The sequence below is a fragment of the Rhinatrema bivittatum genome, chromosome 5, assembly GCF_901001135.1.
Source record: "Rhinatrema bivittatum chromosome 5, aRhiBiv1.1, whole genome shotgun sequence".
Lineage (NCBI taxonomy): Eukaryota > Metazoa > Chordata > Amphibia > Gymnophiona > Rhinatrematidae > Rhinatrema > Rhinatrema bivittatum.
In genome coordinates, this window is record NC_042619.1 from 177659428 (window position 1) to 177684508 (window position 25081).

Here is a 25081-nt window from a genome sequence, read left to right on the forward strand (position 1 = left end):
TTCAGTCCATCTGAATCATTACCCATGAAAACCTTCTCCATTACGGGTACCTCCCCAACATCCTCTTCAGTAAACACCGAAGCAAAGAAATCATTTAATCTTTCCGCGATGGCCTTATCTTCTCTAAGTGCCCCTTTAACCCCTCGATCATCTAACGGTCCAACTGACTCCCTCACAGGCTTTCTGCTTCGGATATATTTAAAAAAAGTTTTTACTGTGAGTTTTTGCCTCTACAGCCAACTTCTTTTCAAATTCTCTCTTAGCCTGTCTTATCAATGTCTTACATTTAACTTGCCAATGTTTATGCTTTATCCTATTTTCTTCTGTTGGATCCTTCTTCCAATTTTTGAATGAAGATCTTTTGGCTAAAATAGCTTCTTTCACCTCCCCTTTTAACCATGCCGGTAATCGTTTTGCCTTCTTTCCACCTTTCTTAATGTGTGGAATACATCTGGACTGTGCTTCTAGAATGGTATTTTTTAACAATGACCACGCCTCTTGGACATTTTTTACTTTTGTAGCTGCTCCTTTCAGTTTTTTTCTAACAATTTTTCTCATTTTATCAAAGTTTCCCTTTTGAAAGTTTAGCACGAGAGCCTTGGATTTGCACACTGTTCCTTTTCCAGTCATTAAATCAAATTTGATCATATTATGATCACTATTGCCAAGCGGCCCCACCACCGTTACCTCTCTCACCAAGTCCTGTGCTCCACTGAGAATTAGATCTAAAATTGCTCCCTCTCTCGTCGGTTCCTGAACCAATTGCTCCATAAAGCTATCATTTATTCCATCCAGGAACGTTATCTCTCTAGCGTGACCCAATGATACATTTACCCAGTCTATATTGGGGTAATTGAAGTCTCCCATTATTACTGCACTACCAATTTGGTTAGCTTCCCTAATTTCTCTTAGCATTTCACTGTCCATCTCACCATCTTGACCAGGTGGACGGTAGTATACCCCTATCACTGTAGTCTTCCCTGATACACAAGGGATTTCTACCCATAAAGATTCAATTTTGTATTTAGTCTCATGCAGGATGATTATCCTGTTGGACTCTATGCCATCCCGGACATAAAGCGCCACACCTCCTCCCGACTGCTCCTCTCTGTCATTGCGATATAATTTGTACCCCGGTATAGCACTGTCCCATTGGTTATCCTCTTTCCACCATGTCTCTGAGATGCCAATTAAGTCTATGTCATCATTTACTGCTATACATTCTAATTCTCCCATCTTACTTCTTAGACTTCTGGCATTAGCATACAAACATTTCAAAGTTTGTTTTTTGTTTGTATTTTTATTCTGCTTTTTAATTGATAGGGATAAGTTAGAATTTTTTAGCTCAGGTGAGTTTTTAGTTACAGGCACTTGGACTACTTTTCTAATTATTGGAACCTCACTGTCGGGATGCCCTAATTCTAATGCATCATTAGTATCCTTTAAAGATACATCTCTCCGAACCATGCGCTGCTGAGCGACTGTCGGCTTTCCCCTTTGTTCTAGTTTAAAAGCTGCTCTATCTCCTTTTTAAAGGTTAGCGCCAGCAGTCTGGTTCCACCCTGGTTAAGGTGGAGCCCATCCCTTCGGAAGAGACTCCCCCTTCCCCAAAAGGTTCCCCAGTTCCTAACAAAACTGAATCCCTCTTCCTTGTAGTCTACCCGACAGACTTAGCTGCTAGTGAGTTCTCTCATTTTAGCCTGGCAGACAAATCTGGTGATGTGGTTGCCTGCTAAGACTTAGCAGATCAACTTGAATATTCATCAGATCTGTGTGAACGTGCTTGGTCTAGGAAGCTGGTTAAGCTTAAATGGAGAGCCTCCCTGGGATCCGTACGAAGGTGTGGCCTTGTAGAAGGGCTGTGCAGTTAGAGAAGGAGAAAGGAACACGCCATCCATGCCACAGCACCCCCATATGAGGCTGAGAAATGGTTGTTTCCTGTGTCTATATAAGATGGAGATCTCCTAGAGGAGTTGTGGATTTTTGTGTTGGAAGTCTAAGGGAGAGGAGTGGTGGTTTTTTTTGGTTTTTATAAGTTCTCTTTGTTTAGAGAAAACGTTAAGCCCAACTCAATGGAATAAGGAGTTTGAGAGATTTGAAAGACTTCCTAATTGATTTACCCTTTAAGGTTTGAGAAGATTCCTCATTTTTGAAAGGAAGTTTTCCAACTCTTCCTTTTTGTCTGGGCAATTGATTACTCCCATCTGGTTCTCTTGGCGAGAGGGAGACGGTGGCCATACAACAGAGCTGAGTGTTGGGGAGAGGATATGTATCCGGCACTCGGTGTTTGGCAGGGAAGCAGGAGAGAGATGTGGCTCCCACAGCAGAGTGGAGAGGAGAGGAAAGGATCAGAGAGCATCCGTAATGTCCAGGGCACGTTAAATTGCAGAGAGTATCTCTGTCTCTAGTGTCCCGAGAGTCCCTAATTTCAAGAGGATGAGAGAGACCCCCAGTAACAGAAAGGTAGGACCACACAGTAACTGGTTGAAGTATTTATTTCTGGAGTATGGATTTACCAAGGAGACAGTGTATTATTATGTGTCGGATCATTCATGAGGATCAAAGCGCTTTATCAAAGACTTTATGTTGGAACATGACTCATGTTTTCCTTCTCCTCTTTTGTGCACTTGAAGACAGACACACACAATGCCCCATGGCCTTGGAGATTAACCTCCCTACCCCAACAAAGAATCAGTTAGATGGAGCTTAAGGAGAGTGGATTATCTGAGACTGTGACTTAGCCCTGGTATTGAGTGTGAGCTCCCTGACTCACATACCATGCCACGTGGGTCAGGGTCACATTAAAAAGAAATGTGGGTTGCCCTGAACACTAGTGCTGCTTGTGGCTCTCGAGGACCCATATCCAAGTGGATATGGCTTCGATTATTGCTGCAGGAATATAGCTGCAAATATGTAAATGCAATGTCCAGGAGCTGCATGCCTGCAGTAACACTAGCAGTCTGCCCTTCCGACACTGCTAGGTTTTAAAACTCTAGAGATCATTTGCTTTTCAAAACCGAGAGCAGGTTCCAGAATCTGGCCTTGTATGATTTGCAATTTATTGTGGCCCTCCTTTAATTTATTGCTTCGAGCATCATAATGTGCTGATTTCACGTCAAGATAGCTTTGTTTAAAATTTCAACTGATGATAAAAAAAAAAAAAAAGTGTTGTGAGTTAAATCTTATTCTTGTAAAATTCCGAGCAGCTACATTGCACCTGTTTGCTGCTTAAAGAGATGATTTGCTACTTTCCTGAACCATAAAGAGATCCTCCGGTGCCAAGCCCTGCTTTACGATAGCTTGCTTATAAATATTTAGAACTTTAATTGAGGTGGCCCAGGAAATTGCAGGTTTGAAGAGAGCGGCTACCACTGTAACACTTAAGCACAATTATCGTACCAAGCTCCTTTCAAACCTGGTGGGAGTGTGTGTGTGTACAGTCAGTGTCTTGGAAGCTCATCTCTCCCATGTTAGATACCTCAGACAATCCGGTTTAGTTTGCTGTTTTCCCTCCCCTATTTTTTCAAATTTTTTTTAGTTTCCATTTACTCTCCCTTTCTCCAGAACTTCCTCTTATCTTTTTTTCTTTTTTTATCCTCTATCCCTCTGCTTCATAGCTTACCTTGTTCCCATTCATCCTGTCTCGGTGGAATGAAGTTTACCGACTGGGGGGGCTGGAGGCAGTGGGGAAAGGGGAAGGTGAAATTGTTCCCCCTCCTATCCAGGGCTGCAATCTTCTCATCCTATTTACCCTTCCAGTCTTTTGCTGAGACTTTGAATCAGCTTCCATGCTCTCTCTTTCCTTAAATCCCTCTTCCTGTTCTCTCTTCTGCTCCCCATCATTTAACTTTCCTCCCATTTCCGGTTCCTGAGCTCCCACTGGCATTGCAGGGGCAATAGTGAATGTGTTCTGCTTCCTGTTGCAAGGGCTGATTTCCTGGGTGCACAGCCGGGGGGCGGACAGAGCAGCTGCATGCGCTGTGGTTGACCTATCATTACGCTGGCTTGGGGTGCGGAGGGTGGTAACAGTATGGGGCTGGAAGGAATGGGGGAGCAAACTGGACCCACTGGATGGTTGTGGGGAAGGATGGAGAGTGGCGGCAGTGATTCCAGCTGAGGGCATTTGCCACGCTGCTCCTGGTCCCTGCACGCCTTCCCCACAGCTTCCATTTCAGGAGGGAAGTGCATGTACGGTGGGAGGAGAAGCAGTCTCTAGGACCGGGAGCAGGGCCATCGGCAGCTGTCATGGCAGGATGCACTACACTGTAGCCGCTGCTCTTCCGCCTCTTCTAGGGCTGATGGACCTATTTTTTGAATCACTTATTAGTGATTAGAAGTGATATTTCTATTATTTTGTGGTGCTGGAAAAATTGTACAGAAATATGAAACCACTAAAGGTCTAACAGTGGTTTCAATCAGTACAGTTTTTGAATTACAAATTAAATTTCTCTGCTTGTTCTAAGGATGAGAAAGAATGGCGGGTTTGCATTATTACTGTATAAAGGGGTTCAATTATATAGGCACAATGCAGTGGTTAGTGGCCTGGTGATTGGAGCAGCAGGTGGTGAACCAGGGAAGCCAAGCTTCAAATCCCACTGCGGCTCCTTCTGATCTTGGCCAAGTCATTTCCCCCTCTATTAACTCAGGTACCAATTTAGGGCCAGATTTACTAAGGCTTTTCATGGGAAAAATGCTTTTCATGGGAAAAATGCTTAGTAAATGAGGTCCTATGATTGTGATCCCTCTGGGGACAGAGGAGTGCCTACTGTACCTGAATGTAGTCCGCTTTGAAGTGCCACGAAAGGTGGGATACAAATAAATGTTTTATTATGAAAAAATATATATTAAGGCTCTGGCTTCATTTATTGGGTAGAGTGTGGTGTTTGGGGCCCTCCTATCTGTGACCAACTCATTTAGTGCACTGGAAATGTAAATGTTTTCATTATTTTAGTGCCGCAGCTCTTCTGGTTGATGTTCAACCTGTTACGTACAATCCTATGCCCTTTTTTTTTTTTTCAGTCCTCTGTCATCAGAGCTATTAAGTGATGCGGACTGAAGTAAAATGATCGGGTCCACTGTGCTGCACTAGAAAGTTCGGACCTTTACCACTCTCTGCTCCGTTTTAGACCAGTGTTGGCTTTTTCATTATCCTCCCGACCCTGAGGTATCTCTTAAAGTGCAATCATTGAAGTTAGTTCTGGAGAAAGCCTCCTGCAAGCTCTGGACAGCCATTCAAACACATACAGGATAGGAACTGTCTGGCGAATGACATTTTGGAAACATTTCTAAAAGAGAATCAATGTTTTAGAGCAGCTGTCATGTTCGTCTGCTTGGGTAGAGTAGAAATAAAGGTCACCAAACAAGTTGGAGGCAAAGTCTTCATTTTTTTTTTTTGTAATTGGATTAAAAAAGTTTAGAAGACCATGAAAATGTTGTGCTTTGTCATCCTGGATGATGCAAGGGTTATGAAGTAAGTGCTGAAAGGGAATGGTGAGAATCCAAAAACAGTGCCACCTAATAACAATGTTGGGTTGACGTGTAAAAAGTAATTCTTTTGTCTTCTTGAGCAGTAACCTGTGTATAGCATAATGCAGATGTATTCTGGATGGGGAGTGTTTTTGCATCCTTTATCTTATGACGTTTAGTTTGTAATATTTAATGCTGTATTTTTTGTTTTCCTTTGCTAAGATATTTACAGATTTTGCTGCTGTGGTAACCCTTTTTTTTTTCTCTTCTGTCCTACAACAGCTAGCCGTTGGAAGACCCTTTTTTCTGCTCCTGTCTCCATGGCTTTTCCTTTTAGCCCTGTTGCCAGACTTGCTCCATACTGCAATGGCTTCATTTCTCCCAGCCTTAAAACTTCCACTAAAGCAATACTAACACCAGAAACAACAGGTAAACCCATAACAGATTGCAAGGAATGCTACCTACATGTACATAAATACTTACATTCGAGGCATGATTTTAACAGTCTAAATTACTTTCTCACCAACTAACTACCATAGTTTATGGCTTAACACAATAAGAGAAAGTACATTAAATGTCTGCTTTTAGATGTACATTCGGGTTTCATAAAGCTAACCAGATTAATTCTTATATTTTGAAATAAGGCATATTGGATCCAGAATTTCCTGATATTTTTGCATAAAATGATGGTGACTTGTTTAGACTTGATTTACAGCTCAAGGCCTGAATGCATTAGTGGGTCACACTGAAATAATTTCTATGTTTTGTATGTTCTAACTTCTGCTCTGTGATAAGGGAAATAGTGCCTCTTTTATTTCTTTGCAAAACATTTTGCTTGCTTTGAATTTTGTAATGATTTCCTGAGGATGAGTATGTGTTTGGTGTTTTTTTTCCCCCTGTAATTAGTTTCCAAAGGTCGGTGACATTTTTTAAAGCAAGAATTGTTTAAAATTCTGTGAAAAATGGGGGGGGGGGGGGGGGGGGCAAGGGGAGGAGAAGCCTAAAAAAAAATGACACTGAATGCAGAATGGCAAATTCTTGGGATTATTTCTTGCTTTTTGTAAGAAAGATGCAGAATATCTGATGTAACTTAGGTAAGACTTTCTGAACAAGTCAAGAATTTTCTGAATTCAAAGTCTTACAACTTCAAAATAAAACACATTAGCAAAATCTTAAAAGAAAGCTTTCAAACAAATGCGTGGGGTGGCATATACACGTGTATCTGGCTGCAAGCAGATCTACGCTTACATTTTATCACCTGCGCCTTTGATGTATGCATGTTTTGCGCAAAAGTAAATACTGCTTGCTCGTGTAAATGAAATGAACTGGCTTGCTAATTAGTCCACCAATTTGCCCAGTCCTCCTCCAGATCATAGAGACTTCCTTGGTTCTTCCGCCTGAACTCCCCCACCCATCCATTTCACCCAGCTCTCCCACTCGGTCAAAACTTCACAAGAAACCCGTTTAATACCACTTACTCCAGATAATTAGCACCCATGTATTTTTACACCTAAGTTGGCAAATGTACATGTGTGTCTTTTAAATTAGAAACTTGGGTGTGTAACTGTTGGCCACGCCCTAGAATATCCCTAGGCCTCTCCCCCCTTTTTTTTTTATGTGTGCGAAAGTAAAAATACGTGTATATTTTTGACTTATATAAAATAGGGAGTACATGAGTAGAGACAACTTATGCATGTATATGCTAATTTTTAAACAGTAAAAATCCCTTCAATCGGCACCCAATTTCTATTCGAGTTGGGGATCAGTCCTCACTAGCAGTATTATTTAAAATCCCCGCCACTCTAATAAACTCCAATTAGCGACGCAAACCATTACATGACCTTCATAATAGGCATCATTGTGCGGCAACACGTACCTTTTTTCACTCTGCCTTATTTTTAATCATTGGTCAGTCCTTATTTGTTTTTTTCATGTATTTTTTTATGCTTGAAAAATAAAGTGCTCCGTGTGTTTAAAACTGTTTCATCAAACATTTAACTTTTCCCAAATTATCCAAAGTGCATGATAGAATTACTTAGCTTGTAAATCCTGTTTTTTAATATTATAGCCCAAGGTTCTTCACATCCGATGGTCTATAGCAATGTGTCCAATCTTCACATTGCCATACTGTGTCCGTGCCCGACACTGTACAATGTTTCGGACGTTGTCGTCCTTCCTCAAGGGAAGGATGACAACGTTTATGGCGCAGAATATCGCCCTTGAGGAAGGACGACAACGTCCGAAACATTGTACAGTGTCGGGCACGGACACAGTATGGCAATGTGAAGATTGGACACATTGCTATAGACCATCGGATGTGAAGAACCTTGGGCTATAATATTAAAAAACAGGATTTACAAGCTAAGTAATTCTATCATGCACTTTGGATAATTTGGGAAAAGTTAAATGTTTGATGAAACAGTTTTAAATACACGGAGCACTTTATTTTTCAAGCACAAAAAATACATGAAAAAAACAAATAAGGCAGTGAAAAAAGGTACGTGTTGCCGCACAATGATGCCTATTATGAAGGTCATGTAATGGTTTGCGTCGCTAATTGGAGTTTATTAGAGTGGCGGGGATTTTAAATAATACTGCTATGCTAATTTTTAACCAGAAGTCGAATACATTTTCTTAACCTAAGTTGATTGGTCTGTCTTGCGTTTGCTTTGCCTATGCTAATTTTTAGGCATGCAACATTTTTTAAAATTAAGCCCGTATTTTATATATTGAATTGTAGAAAAGTAATGTGAAGTACATGGCAAAAATAGTCAAGTGTTTTGTCAAGCTCTGGCTGTTTGTAGTTTTGGTGTTGCTCTTTGCCAATTATGCTAGAGCCCTAATACTGGTTTCCATAGACAGAAATCACCTTTGGTGTGTGACAGCCTTCCATTTTCTATACACGCCACATTGCCATGGCCCATTTTCCTAGCTGTGAGTCTTGGTTGGGAGCCAGAAGGTTGCAAGTTAAAATCCCAACTAAAATCTTTAACACTAAGCTACAGGATCAACTCCCATAGTTATTAGGGAACCCTGATCTACTTTTGATCAGGTTGCTCTCTGAGGACAAGCAGGATGGCAGTCCTTACACCCAGTGATGACATCCAGTGGAGTCCTGAATGGAAAATCTATGTCAAAGTGCAAAACCTTTGACTGTGGTGGCGCAGATCTATGATCATTATGCAATGCTCCAACAGCTCTCCACAGCCATTCTGGATCTAGCCTCCTTGTCTAGGAGGTACTCGAGGAGGTACCCAAAGTTGGAGCAGAGGAAGCACTTCTTCCGCTTTAGGAGGCACTATCCTCCGCCCCTTGGTCCTGCTCTTGGCAGCAGAGGATGCTTAAGCCTCAGATGGCAACCCAGTCAACTGGGATAGGGTTTTGATTGGATCACAGACAGCATGGCCTTGATCCCTGTATCTGTGACAGAGGACTTTCCAGTCAGGGGCAGATTTCAGATTTACATAAACCGATGGCCCAGAAAATAATAGAAATTAATCCTATTGGTCACTTGCCAGATTGGCCCCTAGTCCTTTCCTGGGGTCATTTGCCAAACTAGGAACAGCTTCAAAAAGAGTTCGTCCTCTTGAATGCCAAAGTGGTCCAGTCTGTTCCACCAAGGCCGAGAAGGTGGGGATTCTACTCCAAGTATTTTCTGATCTCGAAGAAAACAGGGGGACTCCATCCCATCCTAGACCTAAGGGCCTTGAACAAGTTTGTCAAACAAGAAAAGTTTATTTCCTTGGGCATCTTAATTCCCCTTTTTCAAAGAGTGGATTAGCTATATGCTTATACTCACATCGAGATATTCCTTGGTCACAGGAAATATCTCTGATTTGTAGTAAGAAACCAGTGCCTCCAATATCACATTCTGACATTTTGGGCTAGGTCTACCCACACGTGACTTCAAAAAATGCCTTGCCATGATAGCAGCACACCTGCACAAACTGGAGGTGCACATGTTTCCTTATCTGGACAATTGGCTAGTCGAGAGCGTTTCTCAGGCCAGAGCCAAAGAATCAGTGCTCATGACCATCTGGATACTGGAGTTAATAGGGTTTGTCATAGCTACCCAGAGTCTCATCCCAGTCCGTCACCTCTATTGAAGTTTATCAGAATTCTGCTAGACATGACTCAGGCCAGTGCTTTCCTTCTGCCACAAAGAGCTGCCACTGTGATGGCTGCAGTGGAGGATATTCAAAAGAGTCATCAGACATCAGCATGGTACATGTTGAGATTGTTGGGCTTCATGGCACATCGTTTCATGAGAAGAACCCAATAGATCTTAAGATCTCAGTGACTGCAGGCCACACAAGATCTGAAGGACAGCATCTGAGTCACCATACTGCTCAGGGACTTCCTGTCATGGTGATAGAATAATTCCAGTCAAGGGCATCCCTTTCAAAATTGCTCCAATCCAAATCGTTCTCATGACAGATTCATTCACACTGGTTTAGGGAGCTCATGTAGATGGCCTCTGCACCCAGGACTCTTTGTTTGCTGAAGAATGGTGTCAACAGATCCTGGAGCTCTGGGTGATTCGTATGATCTATGGGCTTTCCGAGATCAACTGTCCAACAAAGTTGTTCTCGTCTAGATGGACAATCAGGTGGCAATGTATTACATCAACAAGCAGGGAGGTATAGGCTCATACCTTCTGGGTCAAGAAGCTGTCCAGCTGTGGGGCTGGGCCATCTTACAGGCTGGTTCTCATAGCCATATGCCTGGCTGGCATGAAGGACATGGCTGACAGACTGAATCAGTCCTTGCAACCACACGAATGATCCCTGAGTCAATGGGTGGCAAATAAAGTATTCTATTGCCATGGAATTCCTGCAGTGGATCTGTTCATGTCCTCTTGGAACATGAAGATCCCATTCTTCTGCTCCAGACATAGGGCACGTGGCAAACTAGCCTCAGATGCCTTTGCTCTTGATTGGACCAGCGGTCTTCTGTACATGTATCCTCCACTTCCGTTGGTAGCAAAAATCTTGTTGAAGTTCAAAGAGGACAGTCACAAAGGTCAGGAAATAAATCTTAGTCACCAGTTTTGCTGTTCAAAAACATTTCTTTATATACTAGTTTCATAGAAAAATTCATACAGTCTGGTAAAACTGACGGGGTTCAATAGCACACATTTTTTTTCAAGAAAAAAACACAGGTGTTAGACCCCAGGGTTTTTTGGAGACTCCTATTCCAACCCTCCCTTCCCATCCCACCCCTGGAGGCAGCTAAAGTTCCCCCAGAAATGTAGTAGCGAAAAACCTCCTTTTCGCATGTCCCATACCAAACCTTTCCTTTTGTTTAAAAAAATATCTTCTTGGCTGCCCACCCCTGCATCACCCTCCCAACTTAAATTCATCCTGGTGGTCTAGTGGGGGCCTAGGAGATATCCCTTTGCTCCCAGACCCAGAGGACCACCATTTTCAAAAATGATGCCAGCTGCCCTTTGCCCCATCATGTGACAGGGGCTTCCACTACCATTGGGTAGCCCCTGTCACATGATAGGCATACCTGAGAACTCTCAGCATTTCACCCTGAGACTCAGAGAGTTTGCATCAGTTGCAGGGTCTCAGGGGAAACACTAGAAATTTCAGGGACTCTCTTTATACCGCTCAGCCACTTCCCTTCCTCAGTAATCTTGCAGAGAACAGGAGAAGTGGGGTGAGTCTGGAGCAGACACTACAAGCAGCATGTGGGGAGAAAGTGGAGAGGGGCTGCAACACACACAAAATCCAGTGTGCAGCTGTGATTCCAGGACTTGGGACTCACTCGGCCACGTGTAGAGTAAGGATGCATAAGTCATGGAGCTGTGACTTATAGGGGGTGGGAACAAAGAGAGTGCTGGGGTCAGGGAGAGAGGAAGGGGAAGTATGTTGGGATCATCTCTGGAGGGGTGATGGTGGTAGGTGGAAGAAAGAGAAACTGTGGGGGTAGAGGAGGGAAGAGAGAAAGCTGTGGTGGGAGGCCATTGGCTGCTGTCCTGGGAAAGTGCACGCTGCAAGCTGGCTGGCGCTCGCAAACTACTTCTGCTCCAGGGGAGCAGTAAGTAGTAAAATAGAAAAAAAAAAAGTTAGTTTCTGGGAAGGGTTTAGGAGGCGGGGAGGAGAGGGAAAGAGTTTGGGTAGGGAAGTTCCCTCTCAGTCCGCTCCTTAATTGGAGCGTTCTGGGAGGGAATTGCGGCAGGCTCGATGGCATCACCATGCGTAGTTAGCAAAAATTCTCCCCCCCCCCCGCGCGTGGCCATCCGATTTTATAACATTTGCGTGCGTGTTATAATATTGGCACATCCATGTGCGCACGCCGGGAATCGTGCGTGCGCTCCTTTTAAAATCTACCCCTAAGTGAGCAGTTGAATTCTATAAAAGCGGAAGAGCCCGCAAGTGAGCCTTAGGAAGCCCATGACATGACAGCACATCCCTACTGTTTAGTACCTTACTGTGTAGCACTCATTTTTAAAGCTGGAATCACAGAGCAATTTGCTACATTTTTTTCAATAAGTGCTCTTCGTGTTTTTGGTATGAGCTCCTGAAATGAGCACAGTACTTTATTACCATAATATATTTTTTGTTGTGAATGACACGCTACATAAACTGCCTCCACAGTCAAATAGATTAAAATATCAAAGATACCTTCTGTGACTGCTCACCTTGAAAACGTAACTAGGCAGTCTGTTCTCGTAACTATAAACTGCATGTGAGGAGTATTGGGTGTAATAGTATATTTATTCATTTTTTTTATTTTCAGAAAATAGCTTTGATGTCCTCTTTCACACTAAACTACCTGAGATGGTGCATCTTGCTTCTTCCTCACAGGACCTGGTTTAAAACAGGACTGTCATGTCTCAATTTGATTTTCCTGGTGAATGAATTTTACAGTTATAGAAACATAGAAACATAGAAATGACGGCAGAAGAAGACCAAACGGCCCATCCAGTCTGCCCAGCAAGTTATATTATGATGTATTGCTAGGCATTGAGACTGGCTTTGTACTCTTACCTATTTAAAGATCTACAGTTCATGATTTAAGGAATACAGCAATAAATAGGAATGTGCACTTTTTTTTAATTCAAACTTCTAAAGTAGTGTTTCCAAACCTTTCCAAGGCCCACCATCCTCCACAGAGCAGGTGGTGCGCATGTGGAGAGGACTCATAGGGAAGCATTGAAAGCCCCACCAGACTCTCTCCCCTATTTTAAAAGAAAGGGAAAGAGGGGACAGTTGCAATGGACCAGCTCCCCTCTAGGATAAAGAAGTAGTCTGGGTGATGTGGGTGACCGGCTCAGTTAAGTGACTTATGTCTCCGCATGTGGCTACCAGAGCTCCTTCACTGCTGCTGCTCCCAATGCTAAGTCACATCCGGTGCTCAGTGCACGCCCTCCTCATCCCACCGAGCCTGGGAATAGGACAGAGGCCGGAAGGACTCAAAGGAGGGGGAGAAGAAATGGTGCTGTGGGCACTCTGTCAGGCCGATTACAGAACGGCGCGCTCGGCTGAGCGCTCCGTTTACCACACGATTGGCCACGCGTTTCCGACCCGCATCTATTACCCCTTGTACGGTATGGGGTAATAGCGCGTCGAAAGGCACGGCCAACACCCCCCCCCCCCCCCGAAAACTAATAGTGCTCATCACATGCAAATAGTTAGTTGCCCAAGATACTGAAAATAAAATGTGTGGCCAAGCCGCACATTTAACTCTCAGAAATTGACGCCTGCCCTAAGCAAACCTAGCAATATTAAGTCGGAGGGACCAAAATTAAAAAAAAAGAAATTAAAAAAAATCTGCCCGCCAGTTGGCGGGTTAGAAAAACAGATGCTCAATTTTACCAGCGTCCGTTTTCCTAACCCGCGGCTGTTAGCGGGTTCAGAAACAGACGCCGGAAAAATAGAGCGTCAGTTGTCGGGACCCGCTGACAGCCACCTTTTCACTAATAAGGAGGTGCTAGGGACGCGCTCTTGTCCCTAGCGCCTCCTTATTAGCGCACCATCTCATTTAAATGGAGAATCTGGGCGCGCGTCAGGAGAGCCGGCACTCAGCATGGCCTGTGTGCGCTGTGCAAAGCAGGGCCTGCGTGCTGCCCATTAATTACCACACTCCAAGGCTCATGCTGTAGCTAGGAAGAGGAGGCATGCATGATTACACATGTTCCCAGAAAAGAGCTCCTGCATGTTTAAGAGCCACTACTGTCATCTCTTGTTGATGCGAGGTGCTAAGAGCAGAACTCAGGTCCTGGCTTGAATCTAGAGCATCAGGCTTTTTTTTGTGGCACACTAGTTGGGAAACACTGCTCTATTTCACACACACTCATTCACCGTTCAGTTTTTTTTTTTTTTTTTTTTCTGTTTTTTACCATGGGCACATTACTTACCTGGCCTAGTTCCTCACCCCTGCAGATGCTCCTTCTCTTTCCCTACTTTAAGCACCTGATCATGCACGGGCTACTTCCCTTTAGTTCCTGGCCATAAACAGAGTTCCCTACTCCTGGTTGCCAGTGTCCTCTGTACTTATTAGAAAGCAGAAGTCAATGTGTCATGGGCAGCTGGTTCATTTAGTTATCGTGACTGCCAAAGCCCCACCATGACTGTTGCTACCAGTGCTCAGAGAAACCATATCCAATGTTCGGTGCACACTCTCCCCCCCATCTCATGCGATTTGAGGAGAAGACACATTCTAGAAGGACTCCTAAGAGGCTGAGGAGGAGGAGCTGCTGTGTTCAGCGTGTGCGCTGCACAGAGAGGGGCCTGGCTATTCATAGCCTGCATGCTGCCTTTTAATTCGCACACTGTGGGGCTCATGCTGTAGGTAGAAAGGAGAGGCGTGCATGACCACACACGGAAGAGGCACCAGAGGGTTTATCTTGTTCCTAGAAGGGGTTGTGAGAGCACATCCCAGGTGCCGGCCTGGACCTGAGCATCTGTGAGTGGTGACTTTTCTGTGGCACATTGGTTGTAAAACACTGTCCTAAGGGGCTTTTTGAGTTTATGGCAACACCCATTAAAGGCCATAAAAATAGTGGCCCATATTCAGGCACAGTCTGGTTAGCAAAGTTAGCCGGATAAACTTATCCGGCTAACTTCGGAGGTATATTCAACAGTGCAGCCACAGTATTGAATGTAGCCAGCTATCTTAAAGTTAGCCGCCTAACGTTAGGACAGCTCTTTGTCCCGACTAGACTTAGCCAGCTAACTTATCTGGATAACTTGGAATATTGGAGTTAGCTGCTTAACTTAACCAGCTAACTCAAGTCCTCCTAGTTTCACCCTCGGAACTCCCCTAAACAGCCCGGGTTCATCATTCCGCTATGAATATATAACTATATAGCGGAAAGATTAGGCTGTGAAAAACAAAGGGGCGGGGGGAGGGGGGTGATAATCAGGCATTGCGTTGGTACATTTTTGCCCACTGCTGTTGCAGCCCCTGAAGCACTAATGAAATAGCTGTAGCTGTTTCTGGCGCTAATGTGGGCGCTAATGTGCGATACACCCAAACTCCTCCCCTTTCCCTAATTTTCATTTTCGATTCGCGAAGCGAGCAACGCCCTAATGCACGCAATAACGGCCCATCGCAATTTGAAGAATGACCCCCCCTTCCTAAATTATTAGGCGGCTAGAATTTAGCCAGATGTGTGCCCAAATATTCATTCAGCTGGCTAATGTCTGAGTTAGCACAACGTCGAAGCCGTTTTCAAAGTTCATCACTAGCTCTCTGGTCCAGATAAAAGTTGCCTCTTTCACCAGGGACAAAAGCTATAGAGGTGAATTTTAAAAGCCCAGCTCGCCCCAAAATCAGGAGAGGCGCGCACAAGTCGAGCTCGTGTGCGCCCACCGAATTTTAAAATCCGCCCAGATGCTCACGTAGTCTCCCGCTGCGCACACATCTCACTCAGTTTCAAAAAGGATTGCGATCAGGGTTTTGTGGGGTTTGGCCAAGAGATGGGCGTAAAAATACTTAAAACGCCCCCCCCCCCCGCGCACCCAGGTCCACTGCTGTGTAACTTTACTTCTGCTACGGAGGAAGTGTAAGTTAAAAAAAAAATCTGCCATTTTGGAGGGGTTTAAGGGGTCTGGGGTACTTGGGGCATGCAGGGTATTAAACCAGGGGGGTTTGGAGGACCTAGCTCTACACTGGGCGAGACTGGTCATGGCGAGACTAGTGAGACTGGTCATGGCGTAGATGCGCGCCAGTTTTAAAATACCATGAAGTACGTGGTAGAAATAGGATTTAAGCGCCTAGGTGCATGCCCACATATGAGTATGCTCAGGCTATTTTATAACGTGCACATATGTGCGCACAAGTTATAAAATAGCTGCATCCCTGTGCGCACAGCAGCACACATGCGCCCGCCCGCCACTTGGAAAGTTACCGTCCCTGTGAGTCCTTGATTTACATCTTTCTGAAAATGATGTGTTCTTGGAGCTCTTCCCAGTGTGGCTAGTCTCATTGGTGATTTAACGTATGTTTGGTGATTTAACGTATGTTTGCTGACTTGCGGGCCGATACAGTAAAATCGCGGGTGAGCGCCCGCTCTCCCGGCGCGCGCACAGGCCATTCTCCTGTGTGCGCGATACAGTATTTTAATTTATTAAAATTAGGGCCGGCGGTAAAAAGAGGCGCTTCGTACAGGAGCGGTGGCTGTCAGCGGGTTTGACAGCTGATACTCAATTTTGCCGGCGTTGGTTCTCGAGCCCACTGACAGCCACAACTCAATTTTACCGCATGCCGGTTTTCGAGCCATGGGCCTATTTCAGAATTTTTTTTAATTTTTTTTCTTTTACTTTTTTTAACTTTCGGGACCTCCGACTTAATATCGCCATGATATTAAGTTGGAGGGTGCACAGAAAAACAGTTTTTACTGCTTTTCTGTGCACTTTCCCGGTGCCGGCAGAAATTAGCGCCTACCTTTGGGTAGGCGCTAATTTCTTAAAGTAAAATGTGCGGCTTGGCTGCACATTTTACTTTCTGAATCGCGCGGGAATACCTAATACGGCCATCAACATGCATTTGCATGTTGCAGGCGCTATTAGGTTCGGGGGGGTTGGACGCGTGTTTTGGATGCGCTATTACCCCTTACTGAATAAGGGGTAAAGCTAGAGCGTACAAAACGTGCGTCCAATCGCGGGTTAACAGTGCGCTCCGCCGGAGCGCACTGTACTGTATCGGCCTGTTAGGGAGGGAGTGGCATGGGATGCTGGAAGGAACCTAGATGCCTGAAGCAGTTCAAAATGAAGGCGAGCTGGAGCTCTAAATATGGAGTGGCGGGGGTGGAACTTTAACTTTGTGCAAGGGGAAATCTCCAGGTGTAATTGTAATCCATGTGTATTTGCATTTATAACGGTCTTGGTCTTAGATTGTATTTATTTCTATTAACAGGCTCCTGTTTTTGTATGTTTCTGGTAAATTGATTTCATGATGTTGCCAGAGTTATGTGGCATGACTTGCGGATAGAAATGAAATTATATGTCAACATACAAAGTAAAAAGGATTTTAAATTTTTGTTACCAGGTTATACTCCTCGAACTTCTCCCTTGAGCCCACAATCATCAGTAGACAGTGAACTCAGCACCTCCGAGCTGGATGATGACTCCATCTCCATGGGGTATAAACTGCAGGACCTCACAGATGTTCAGATCATGGCTCGGCTGCAGGAAGAGAGTATGCTACCTTTTTTTTTTATCTTCACGTGTTCAGTGTTCTGGTACTTACTGTAGGTATATTTTATAGCTTTCTGTCTCCTTTTTCTTTGAGGTGTTTCAAAATACTCGAGTTACATGTTCCACAGATACCCACGTAAGAATGCTGCTAGCTAGAAAAAGTGTGCATGTGTATTGACTGTTTTTGTGCAGCGAGTTTACATTAATTTAAAAGGTAATGCTGGAGCATTAAAGGGTGACTAAACCTTTTGCTGCCTGCAATACTTGAAATACTTTGTGGCTGTAAGTTAGGGCTCTGGGAGGAGGAAGAAGACTGCTGCTGCATATAGCCCATGCTTAACAGGGGTGCTTGCCATAATGAATATCTCTCCTGGGATTTATTTGTCTCATGGAGGATTTTGGAGAGCACATGTAGTCCTGGTTCATACTCTCACAGTGGAACTGAGGAAACTGGCTCTAGCCATGCAAACAAGCCTGGATTATTTTGTGATTTGTTCATCTCTGGTACAGAGTGGGGATTGGGTTTCCTCTTCCATTTTGTTGGAGGCAAGGCCATTCTTTTGTATGGTGCCATTGAGTGGCAAAGTAATGTACTGGTCCCTGATGGTGCAATCCCCTGGAGCAAAGATGGTGGTGAGGAGGTGGTTGGTCTAAGTCTGGAAAGCACAGGGGATTGAGCATCCAGAGTATCTGTCTGAGACTACTTCCCTGTGAGAGGTGAAGAGGCAATTCTATACCTTCTGAGGTAATGCACCACACTGCACTTACTTCTGTATAGGGATATGCATTCATTTGAAATGAAATACGAAATGTAACATGTTTCACATTTCATTTTATGATTTCAAAATGGAATGAAAGAAAAATCTGCAGATGTTTTGTTGGCTGTACTCCCTCTCTCCCTTCCCAAAAGGTACTGGGTGCCGGTAACCACCCTGGCACGCACGTAACCCATCCGTGGGGTTTCTGAGGGGCAGGAGGGATGCCCACCTAACTCCTGCCCTTAGGTCATCTGCTTCAAATGACGTTGGCTGTGCCTGAGACCAGCACCGTAATAACCTCAAAATAGTGCCAATCTTAGGGCTGGCCACTGCCATTTTCTTGTATTGCCATGTGTTTATATGCTGATAAAAGAAAATGGCTCCAACCAGCCCTGAAAACACGCCATTTTGGTCTCAGAGCAGATGGCGCCATTTGAAGTGGATGACCCAGAGATAGGAGGTATGGGTATCCCCCTTGTACTTCAGGAGCAGGTGAGAGGGGGGCCTGGGAAGGCCTTGTTTTTCATGTTTTTTGTTTTTTTTTTAAATATGTTTGTTTCATTTCTGCAAATTTTCTATTGATACTGAAGGTACTGATGTGCATTATTAGCACACTGGGCTAATAAATGAGGTATAAATCTGTTTCCATGTATGTTTGTTTCAATGAGAAAATCTGAAGCTTTAATGGGATCCCAAGTTCATTAAAGAATGGGAAAAGCTGTTTTTCTGCTTTGTGCAGCTCACTGAGGTGAAGATGGAGCAGGCCTTAGTAAAAGTGAGTGCGAGTGTATGTGTGTGTGTGTACAAGACTGTGAGCCTGGAGGGTGAAAGAGAGCATGTGTGAGGGTGCGTGGGTGTGGGTGCCAGAGAGAAGGAGCCTATGTGAGGAGATTGTGAAGGAGTGTGTATGTGTGTGTGAGAGATTGGGGGGAGCTGGTGTGTGTGAAAAATGGATTGTGTGTATGTGAGGGTGCTTGTTTGTGAGAGAGGGAGCCTGTTTGAGGGTGTAAGTATGTGTAAGAAAGAGAGTCTGTATGAAGGCACGTGTGTGTGTGTTTGTGTGTGTGTGAGCGAGAGAGGGAGCCAGTGTACAGGGTATGTGAGAGAGAGACATAGGTAGCCTGTGTGAGGGTGTGGGTATATATGAGAGAAAAGGGAGCCTGTGTGGGTGTGTGCACAAGAGAGAGGGAGCCTGTGTGAGAGGCAGTACTGAGAGAGGGGTCAAACTCTGGGAGTGGAGATAGAATGGAAAGGATTGATCCTAGAGGAGGAGGGGAGAGATAGTGGCAGGTGGAGTTAGGGCCAAGAAGGCAAAGTGAAAGGAGACTGGCCAGGGGGGTAGGGAGAGAGGGTAGAAGAGACACTCTTAAGTGAACATCTAGGGAAATTCTGCTCAAAGTATTTAAAACTCCACATCTTTAAGTAATTTTTTTTCTGTATTACATTTTAAATTAACTACTTACACTGTCATGCATATTGTGTTATTTTGACCAATATAAAGTATTTATTTATTTAATTTATTTATTTATTTATTTAACAACTTTTTTTTATACCGACATTCGTGGGTACATCATATTGGATGCAGAATTTTAAATTTTTGTGTGCAGAATTTTAAATATTTTTTGTGCAGAATTTCCTAAGGATTAGTACTTGTATCCTGGACTGGCCATTGGCTGAGACATGATGCTGGGCTCCATGGCCCTTGGTGTGACCCAACATGGCATTTCTTATGTACCAATAGGTAAATCCCTGTGGGTAGCCACTCTTCCTGTGAAAGCCACTTGTTTTTACATTATCAACTGAGGTGCTGCAGTTACAAGTGCTCTTCCTTGTTGCTTTCTAAACTGTAATGGCCTTTTTGAACTGCGACAGCATCTAGTAGCCATTTCGTTCTGACTCTACTCGTTGGTAGTTTGTTGCTGCTGGGCTGAACAGTGCCCTGGGTGTGTTCGGGGAGGCTGGTGGCCAGTGAGAGGTAGAAATCACTGCTGCATATAATTAAAGGGCTCCAGTATTTGTTCACTTAAACTCTACCTGGATTCCAAGCAAACATGCAATCATTTGGCCTGGGGGGAGTGTGGGAAGGGGGGGAGGGGGGCTGAAGAAGTTGCAGGGTGCGCTGTTTCCTAGTGTATGGAGGAACTTAAACGTGACCACCACATTTCTCACCAATAAGCAATAGTCACGGCAGGCTTACATTTTCAGAACGTGGTACTGCCTATGGTTCTGGTAGATGACTTCCTTTCACCTTGAAGGAACCATGCACATATGAGTATGGTCACTAGCCCCAACAACATTGGAGGAACTAAGTGATCTCATAAAACCCTCTTTATGACTTCCTCCGCTGCATTATTGGATATAGTACAGCATTTAAGCTGGCTTGTAATATATAAGCTAGCATTGCCTCCAGAAAGGAGCTGATGCGTCTAGTTACTTCTAGGAGCTGATTCTATTTTTTTAAATCTTGTTTGCTTGTGGGATTTCTGTGTTAAATTTTGAAAGTACATTCCATTTGCTTGTAGGAGCTGTTTGTTCAAATCCTTCCTCCCACCCACAGGAGGCTCAAATCTTAATATATAGATTAATGCATAATTAGGGGATTGGGAAAAGTTTCAAATTGGCATTTAATTAGTGGCCTCACACATAAATGCATACTTGATTAACACTGACCAGTTTCAAAGAATTAGTTGGACCATTATATTTGATTTGTAAACAGAATAATCAAACTAAACTAAGAAATCTAACTTCTATAGCAGATCAACTGCTAAAATATGCAGACAGTGGATCAGCAGCAAGATGGGGGATATCCAATCCTTTTCCTTGAATGCCAGATGTATGATTATTTACCAGTTGGTGAGAGGTTTTATGTGTGCACCCAGTGCAAAGAGCTCCTGGCTCTCAGAGAATGAGTCCGATCTCTGGAGGCCAGAGTGGCAGATCTGGAGCAGCAGAGGTAGGTAGGTATATAGAGGAATATAGAGACATAGGGGCGGATTTTAAGAGCCCTGCTCGCGTAAATCCGCCCGGATTTACGCGAGCAGGGCCCTGCGCGCCGGTAAGCCTATTTTACATAGGCCTACCGGCGCGCGCAGACCCCGGGACTCGCGTACGTCCCGGGGTTTTCGGAGGGGGCGTGTCGGGGGGCAGGCCCGGTCGTCGCGGCGTTTCGGGGGCGTGTCGGGAGCGTTTTGGGGGCGGGTACGGAGGCGTGGCTACGGCCCGGGGCGGTCCGGGGGGCGTGGCCGCGCCCTCCGTACCCGCCCCAGGTCGCGGCCCGGCGCGCCGGAGCGCCCGCTGGCGGCGCGGGATTTACGTCTCCCTCCGGGAGGCGTAAATCCCCCGACAAAGGTAAGGGGGGGGTTTAGACAGGCTGGGCGGGTGGGTTAGGTAGGGGAAGGGAGGGGAAGGTGAGGGGAGGGCAAAGGAAAGTTCCCTCCGAGGCCGCTCCGATTTCGGAGCGGCCTTGGAGGGAACGGGTTAGGCAGCGCGGCTCGGCGCGCGCCGGCTATACAAAATCAATAGCCTTGCGCGCGCCGATCCAGGGATTTTAGTGGATACGCGCGGCTCCGCGCGTATCTACTAAAATCCAGCGTACTTTTGCTTGAGTCTGATGCGCAAGCAAAAGTAGGCTGATCGCGCTTCTTTTAAAATCTACCCCATAGAGTGGAGTCGGGATCCCTCTACTATCAGGCTGTGTATTGTCTTGGAGGAGCAAGGTCACCTGGAAGGGGATATCACTTAGAATTGCAGTAAGTGATCCTATACCTAGGACCTGCCTTCCAGATCATGCATTATCTTCTCTCACCAAGGATGTGTCTCCAGAGATCCGTGCTAAGGAGGAAAGAGTTAAAATAGCCAATGTAGTTGGCGATTCGGTCATTAGGAAAGTGGATAGTTGTGTTGCTGGTAGATGTGAGGACTGCACAGTAAATTGCCTGGTGCAAATGTGGTGGACCTTGCGTGTCACCTAGCTGGGAGGAGCCAGCTGTCATGCTACATGTGGGTATCTATAACATAGGATGAGAAAGGCCTCTGGATCATCCTTCGTTCCCAATTTAGTCAGTCAGTCCTTTGTTCACCCCACCCATTCCCCTCTCAATGTCTGTGGATGTAACCGGTGCTTCTCCCACCTCCTCCTGTACTGACTGGTGCTGCTGTTGCTGGATCAGAGTTCGAGTATCCTTGGCCTGTTCTTCCAACAGTCTTAGGAAGGGCTGTTGCTCACTCTGGCATTGAAGGGCTGCCTATACCAGCTGGCTTGTATTCTCTTGTTGTTTTTGCAGTTGCTCAACCAACCATGTCAGAACCTTCTCAGTCTCCATTTCCGCCTCAGACTTCTCCTCCCAATTTCTTGAGTGAAGGCCTTGCCAGGGTCTGCGGGGTCCTTACTGCTTCCTACTCTGTTCTCCGTGTGGACTTGAGAGATCCCACTTCTGCCACAACTTTGTAAGCCACTATCTCTTTATACCATGGTTCACTCCACAGCTGGACTTCCCAGAGCAGATTTGCACTGCAGTATCCTAGGGCATTCAACTGCACTATCGGAGGGCTGGTTCACAAACACTGCTCCGTTACACCACCAGAGTCCACGAAACATTCACCAGGACCGCTGCTCTCAGATACAGTTCAACAGCAAAGGTTACAGCTCTCCACAGTCTCAGCACCACACAAGGTTCACACTTCAATTCATAGGGCCTTACTGTCCTTTCCCCCAGCACAATGCTGCAACATTCAGTTCAGAAAGGGGTTTATTCCTCCAGGGCCCCCAAAACTACTCAAGGTTCCAGACTCAGTCCATAGGGCCCTACTGTCCTTTCCCCCAACACAACTGCTGCTATGCACAGTTCAACAAGAGTTTTATTTCTGCAGGCCCTAAAACATTATTGTCATACTCTAAGCTCCATTCATAGGACCTTCCTCTCCTTTCCCCCAAAACAGCTGTGTGCTGGGGTGCACTGTCACCAGCTGCGGGCTCGCAGGAGAGAGGGTCTGGAGGTTAAACGTAGGCTTTTAGGTAGGAAACTGAAATCCAGGACCTCCAGGGTGGCAGTCTCAGGCATGCTACCCGTTCCACATGTGGGACCCCGGAGTCTGGCAGAGCTCCGGAGTTTCAATGGGTGGATGAGGCAATGATTCAGGGCAGGGGGCTTTAGATTTGTTAGAACCTAAGTAACATTTTGGGAAGGGGGAGTCTGTTCCGGAAGGTGAGCCGCACCTTAACCAGGGTGGAACTTGGCTGTTGGCACTAAGATTTAAAAAGGAGAGAGAAGCTTTTTAAACTAGAAACTAGGAGAAAACCAGCAGTCATTCAGTAGCGCATGATTTGTCGGGAGGAATGTTTAAAGATATTGGCAAACCAAGTAATTTAGAATGTCCTGATGGAGAGGTGGTTGTAAAAGCTGAAAAAGCCTGGATGAATTTAAAAAGAAAGTGCACAGATAAAAATAATTCCAAACTGCCTGTGTCATCTGATAATAAGCAGGCTGTGGGTACATATAAAAAGAGAAATACAAATAAACCTATTTTAAAATGCCTGTATGTGAATGCCAGAAGCCTGAAAAATAAGACTGAAGAGTCAGAATGCATGGTGCTAAAGGAAGATAGAGACATAATAGGCATCTCAGAGACCTGGTAGAAGGAGGATAACCAATGGGACAATGTGATACCAGGAAACAAATTGTATCAAAAGGACAGATAAAATTGGTGGAGGAGGTATAACGAGGCATGGAGTGGACCCTTGGGACGATGTGAGGAGGGAGTACTGAGAGATGGCTCTCTCCCACTTGACAGGCTGATGATAAAATAAGAGAGGTCAGAGTCCAAGCTGAGGTTGTGGCAGGCCGCTGGCAAAGGCATGGTCAGTGTACAATCTGAGGTCAAGGCAGGCAGCGGGCAAAAGCATAGTCAAAATCCAGGCAGGGTAATGACCAGGTGGCAGGCAAGGTGAGGTCAGAGTCCAGTCCGAGGTCAGTAAGAGAAAATCAAAGCCAAGGAGAGAAGGCCAGGAAGAGAAGACTGGATGGAAAGTCAGGCACACGACAAGGCAGGAACAAGGCAAGAGAACTGGAAAATGACAGGTCGGGACCATGAAGCAACTGGCTCTGCAGGAGACCTGTTGCTGAGGCGCTGAGTACTAGTACTGAGCTTCCTTTTATACTAGAGCAGAGATGATATCAGTCAGTGCCCACTGGAAGTGCTGGCTGCCTGGCTTACAAAAGGGCTTCAGGAAGTGCAGGAGATTCTAACAAGGCCCTAGGAAGCAGCACATTGCAGAAAACTATGCCAGGAGTGTCTGGAGGTAAGGGGAGCTAAAGAAGATGGCACTATATGTTAAAAATGGCAAAGTGCCAAGCAGGATAATTATGCACTCTGGAATACCTAGGGATAGAAATTCCAAGGGTAAAAAGGAAGAGTATAGCAGTAGGGATATATCACTGCCTGCCTGGCCAGGACAAGGATGTAGATTATAAAATACTAACAGATTAGACTGGTTAATAAAATGGGCAGTAAATGGGCAGTAAAATAATAATGTGAGACTTCAATTGTCCAAGTATTGATTGGGTAAATATCACATCAGGACATGCAAGGGAGGTAAATTTCCTAGATTCAGCAATGACTGCTTCATGCAGCAGTTGGTCATGGAGCTATGTTAGTGGACTATGCTAGATCTAGTTCAGTGGAAAACCAAATCTGGTTCAAAAGATAAAAGTGGTAGATCCACTTGGCAACAGTGATCATAATATAATTAAACGTGACATAATTGCTGGAAGGCAAATACTAAGCAAAGCTATTGCAGTAGCATTTAACTATAAAAAGGGAGACTATGATGAAATGAGGAATTTTATTTTTTATAATAAACCATAAAGAATAGAAAAATTATAAAGAGCAATTCATAAGGTAAAAAACTTGCAGGAGGTGTGGGCATTGTTTATAATAACCATCCCTGAGAGCCATACAAAATGTATTTCACGCATTAAAAAAGATAGAAGGTAAACCAGCTGGCATAATTTAATAGTGAGGTGAGGGGCAATTAAAGCCAAATGGACTTCTTAAAAAATTGGAATGCAGACCCAAAAGAAGAAAACAGGAAAGAGCATAAGAACTGACAGGTTAGATGTAAAAAAAAAAGTAATTAAGCAGGCGAAGGGAGAGTTTGAAAAGAAGCTTGCCAGAGAGGTAAAATCAAGTAATAAAAATTTTCAAATA

General features: G+C 44.8%; 1 protein-coding gene across 3 annotated transcripts in view; it reads left to right on the forward strand.

The window, feature by feature from the left end:
* SLAIN1 (SLAIN motif family member 1) overlaps positions 1–25081 on the forward strand; it is a 120415-nt gene that overhangs the window by 47714 nt on the left and 47620 nt on the right. For 2 of the 3 annotated variants that reach the window (XM_029603039.1, XM_029603041.1), the window contains exons 3-4: positions 5749–5895; positions 16969–17118. In XM_029603039.1, coding sequence (XP_029458899.1) covers positions 5749–5895; positions 16969–17118 — 297 coding nt within the window. The remainder of the gene's footprint in view (positions 1–5748; positions 5896–16968; positions 17119–25081) is intronic. The other variant, XM_029603040.1, reaches the window with a different exon arrangement.